Below are 5,195 nucleotides of genomic sequence, written 5' to 3'. Positions count from 1 at the left end.
CTGCGTGAGGGAGAAAAAGGGGCTGCAGCTGCGGGGAGCGGCGCTGAGAGCGGGGAATTGCAGTTTCTGGGAGGCTGCCGAAAGGCCAGCGCCCTCCTCTTCCTCTTCTTCCTGCACAGGGATCCACCCGCAGCTGGGAGGGTGGCAGCCCCCGGCTCCAGTGAGGGCGGTAAAAGCTGTGCTTTGCTCTGGTTTTGTTCGCACCCTCTTCCTCAGGTTGAAATAAACTGCTTTTTTGCTAGGGGATGCGTCGTCCCCCCCCGGTTGCGTCCCCCTGCCCCCCCCGCAAAACCTCGGCTGTGAGGAGGGGAAGCCTTCCCAGTGGCCTGGCACGGCATGGAGGGCCTGTTTGGAAAGTGCCTAAAACTAAACTCATCAGTTGTTAGAAATCAGTTTCCCAGGAAAAATGTCATATGAGGAAAGATTTTTTTTTTTTTTTTTTTTACTTTGACCCGTTTCAGAGTGCACAGAAAGGTTTTTTTTTTTTGAGCGTGTGAGTATGCGTTAAGCCTGGCTTTATTTACTATGAGCTAGACATGTAAATAAAATATAATCTTTTTTTAATGACTGACGCAATACCTGTACTTAGGCAGGAGAGCAGGGCTGTTACCCCCTGGTGCTGCGCAGAATGGGGGTCAGCAGCCTGGGGATGAAGGAACGCGTGCCAACCTGCCGTACCAATTTTATCCTGTCTCCCACCACCACGACAGTAAATGGTGCCAGCGATGATGCTTTCACGGTCATCACCAGAATGGCATTGATCTCTGGGCCTAATTAGGAAATAGTGGTTGTTTGTGCAATGAACTAGGTTCCGACCCCAGTTTGATGAAGACGTGGGGGACACATGATGGGCCACAGGAATGTCTTATTTTCAGAAACATTAATAACCAGCCCTCCTGCCCCGTCTGCAGGCTTACCACTCAACTTTAATGGACTCCGATACCAAGCTAATTGGGAATATGGCGCTGTTACCCATCAGAAGCCAGTTCAAAGGCCCAGCGCCTCGGGAAAGTAAGTTTGTAATAATCTCTGAAAACCTGCCTGCATATAGCTTATCATCATCTCACGGGTTGCTCCAAGCCTGCCCTAGCAAGAGTGACAAGAGGAGTCACGGGTTGGAAATGGAGTGCTTTTCACTTTATAGAGGAGACAAAAAGTTTTCAAATACTTAAGTTGTGTAAATCACAGAAAATAATTATGCACAGATAAATACGCACTGTGCTTAAATCGGTTGTTTCAGTAATTAAAGCCTACAGTTACTATTCTCGTGCTTCCTCTGTGCTCTTCAGAAGGTTTTGAGGAGGACGTGGTGGTGTGAACCCTCTGCTGTCAGAGGAAGTGGAAGTTTAGCTACAGAGAACTTAGGCTTTGGGGCTGTGGCTGAAGACGCGCAGCTACTCTGAAGGATGAGGAGTAGGATAGGCAGCGCTTTAGGGTGGGGGGCTTCAAAGATTGACATGAAGTTACAGGCATCCCAGCAGGGTCCACAGGCAGCCTGGTACAGCTTCCCCGTCAGCACGTGAAGTAGCACTTCCCAGCCATGATATTCCCCAGTATTGCAGTGGTTCAGTTTGAGAAAGGAAATACATAGGAAATGTTTCTGGATTTAAGTGGTCTTGGGTGGTAGCAAAAGCAGGTGAAGGTCACAAGTGATCTTGCCACTATGTGCTCTGCTCCCCACCCCTGCTTTTTTTTTTTGAAGAGGATAATGATATTTGTATGATGTTGTTATGCTTTCTCCAAAAATATATTTGTGTCCTGAGAAGTCTTTTACGTGGTGAGTGAGCTAACTGGTAGAGAAGTGGGGAACTGCTGAATCGCTGCTGTTCGTGAAGTGAGAAATCATAGGGGGAGGAGGAGAAGTGAGTTAAAGCTCCTGCTCGAGTAGGAAGCTTACATACTATGGTCTGAGCTGACCGGTGTTTCACACGGCAACGACTGGTTTCTGTTACATAGTGCTGTCTTCTGCTTTTTGTAAATACCAAGGTTTTGCCTTTGCAATAATCCTTATTTGTGTATTTTGGTGAGTAAAAGTTATGAGCAAATGTAGTATAATGGTGCACTGTTTAACTCTATATTTCTCTTTTGTTAGCCAAGGACACAGACATTATAGATGAAGCCATCTACTACTTCAAAGCTAATGTTTTCTTCAAAAATTATGAAATTAAGGTAATTTTTTGAGATACTGTGCATATAGTAGTTCCTTGGAGGGTTGGTGCTGTGACTATAAATTTATTTTCAGTTAAATAATTCTATTAAATACAAAAACTACCCTTCCTCCCACTTAATTTTTAATGTTGGGTAAATGCCATGTATTGCAAGTCCCTCTCTCATGGGGAAATTGTAGGCCAAAATGGCTTGAACTCATTCCTGTTTCAAACTTTTATCAGTTCCATAAAGTCTCCCCTAATCTAAGAGTGGCTGGGCTCTGTGCTTGCTCTTGTTTTGCAGAACGAGGCTGACAGAACGCTGATCTACGTAACCCTCTACATCTCTGAGTGCTTGAAAAAGCTGCAAAAGGTAAGAAAAGTGAATTTCTGTGCAGGAGGGAAACCGAGTCTGTTCTGGGGATTGTACTTGGGAGGGGGTTTGCTGACATTCTCCTCCTAGTGGCACAAATAATCCTGTTCACCCCAGTCCCTGTTGTCAGAGCCACAGATATTCTAAGGCTGTGGATCTCCAACGAGGCGTATCGCTACTCTTGATGAGTTTTTATCTGTTAGAGATGGGTAAAATATTTGGGTCTAGCGCTCCATCAGCTTTTGTTTATAACTATTAATCCATTGTTCGCCTGGTTCTTCCAGTGTAACTCCAAAGGCCAAGGAGAGAAAGAAATGTACACACTAGGAATCACTAACTTCCCAATCCCTGGGGAGCCTGGCTTTCCGCTTAATGCCATTTACGCCAAACCTGCCAACAAGCAGGAGGAAGGTAAGGCTAATCCAGGACCTCTGAAGGCTTCCTTGGGCTCATACTTTACCAGCTGCGTTTTTGTGACTGCAACTAGAAAAATTACCTTTAAAACAGAATCTTCTAAATCTGCAGTTCTGTCTGCTGAGGGCAGCAGAAGCTGGATTTTCTGACCTTGGGAGTTCAGTGGCTCCCCTGGTTTAACAGGATTCTGAATCTGCCTTTTGCATCAACATAATCACTAGCTAAACCCTGTAATGGCGCCCAAGCCAACCGCTGCACTGGCAGAATAGGAAGCCCACAATAATAAGTAAAGGTAAATGAGAGAAGAAAACAAGAAGAAAACCCTTTTTACTGGTATAAGTATTGTAAAAATGCCAACTATGGCTGTAAATTGAGCAAGCCAACTCAGCCAGCTGAAAAGTACCTGCAGATGTGAAAACTCACTTTCTGCTCTAAGCAGTGATCTCTGATGCTTCCCTGTTAAATTCAGTTTGGCTTGGTGCTGCCTCAGTTTACACTGGTTTTGCCTGTGCTGTGTTTCAGAGGTGATGAGGGCCTACCTGCAGCAGCTGAGGCAAGAAACTGGTCTTCGCCTTTGCGAAAAAGTATTTGATCCTCAAAGTGACAAGCCTAGTAAGGTAAGAGTTTACTGTGATCATCACAGATTTAGTGAGAGGCTTGGTGTGGTTTTTCAGAAACGTGTGGAGAGCAGTGAGATGACGGGGTGAGGGATCAGACGTGGGTAACTTTGGCGCAAGCTTCCCTGGTTTTACAAGGCTACTGAAATAGCAGGCTGCAAGTTATCAATAAATTTAATCTGTAATGTGGTAAGACAGCGAATGCCAATTTGGGTTACTTTAAAAAGCAGGGCAGTAATAAGAGGTGTCTGGTTTAGCTCTTCAAAGTATTGCACATCTGCTGTTGGCTAGGTTTTCAAATGGAAATTCACAGGCACCAGAAGTGCTGTTTATCTTCCTGGGCGGTTCTGATTTGATAGCTTCTTTGAAGTAGACCATTTTGCCTCGTATCCAGATTAAAAAAAAAAAAGCTAATCAATGCATGAATTACCTCCCGACTGTGCATGTTTCATGTGCAAATGTGACTGCATTTAATACTGAAATTATTTAGGCTAATTTAGTTTCAAAGTCATAGCTTTCTGATGCATCCCTTGTTTATAATTGTATTGGAAGAAATATATTGGAATAAACAGTAAAAAAAATAAATAATAGAAAGTAGAATGTTCTGCTTTAATTCAGAGTCCTGTATTATAAATTCATTGTGTCCATTTGGGTCCTCCTGTTCTAAATTCCAGTGGAAACCACTGTGGAAACCTGTATGTGCAAAACTGGAGCCTTAACATTTGTTACTTGTCAGAGGTTGAATACTTTGAAATCTGTTTTGTTTATCACATGGAAACTGCTTTTGCGTATTTTCTGACTTTTTACTTCCTTCTGCAGTGGTGGATCTGCTTTGTGAAGAGACAGTTCATGAACAAGAGTCTGTCAGGTCCTGGGCAGTGAAGAGGCAAAGTAGCAACAACATTCAACATTTCCACAACAAGGTGTATTTTGCCTTTGTTTTGGATACATTTTGTACCAAGGAAGAATTAAGTGCTTATGAAGAAAAAAAAAAAAGAAATGAAAAAAACCCCACAAACTAGTCAATGAGGGATAAAGGGAGAGTGAGCAAAAAGATAATTTGTGTAAGCAAGTATTATTAAGCTGGTGCTTAATAAGTGATTTCTAACGTGCTGTTTCAGATGCAAGCTGCTTTATTATCAGTGGCTACAGCTAGCATTTAAAACAGGGCTTATTTAAGACACGAAAGGGGCTTGCCTGTGGGGCAGGGGGAGCTGTGTGATTGCTCTACTGGCTAGAGTCTTGGTATCGTATATCCACGGAAAACGTACCTCTAGTGCTGTGATGTCAAGTGCAGTGATTTTTACCTTGTTTTCAATAAACTTGGCTTGTAATTAATGTGGTAACTGCTTTATGTCTTATGATAGCCTTCAAAGAAATCAAGAGTTTTTTGTGAAAAGACCATCCTTCTTGTGTACTGGTTATCAGTAGGAAGTGAATCATGCCCACAGAAAACAGGGGATTAATACAAGGGCTGTAGTCTGCAGCAGCGTACCTGGTTATTTAGCAGGTCTGCCTTTGCAGAGCAATGCTCCGTTGGACTGGAATGCCTTCAGAGGGAAACGCAGGCAGGTTACATACAGCGTAGTCTGAGGCTGCCTTTGTGATGGTGGATTCAGTCCAACACAACCATCACACGCTACT

At 43.6% G+C, this 5,195-nt stretch overlaps 1 protein-coding gene across 1 annotated transcript; it reads left to right on the top strand.

Annotated features, from left to right (window-relative positions):
* The first annotated feature begins 892 nt into the window (after positions 1-892).
* On the top strand, positions 893-4,889 carry ARPC3 (actin related protein 2/3 complex subunit 3). The gene is made up of 6 exons (XM_009643115.2): positions 893-1,011; positions 2,093-2,169; positions 2,452-2,520; positions 2,805-2,931; positions 3,457-3,551; positions 4,371-4,889. The coding sequence occupies exons 1-6, from the start codon at positions 930-932 to the stop codon at positions 4,431-4,433; spliced, it is 513 nt and encodes a 170-aa protein (XP_009641410.1). The 5' UTR covers positions 893-929; the 3' UTR covers positions 4,434-4,889.
* Positions 4,890-5,195: the final 306 nt, after the last annotated feature.

Source organism: Egretta garzetta, unplaced genomic scaffold (assembly GCF_000687185.1).
Source record: "Egretta garzetta isolate BGI_Z169 unplaced genomic scaffold, ASM68718v1 scaffold447, whole genome shotgun sequence".
Taxonomy (NCBI): Eukaryota; Metazoa; Chordata; class Aves; order Pelecaniformes; family Ardeidae; genus Egretta; species Egretta garzetta.
Note: the sequence above shows the minus strand (reverse complement) of the source record. Positions and strands in the feature narration are given on the sequence as shown.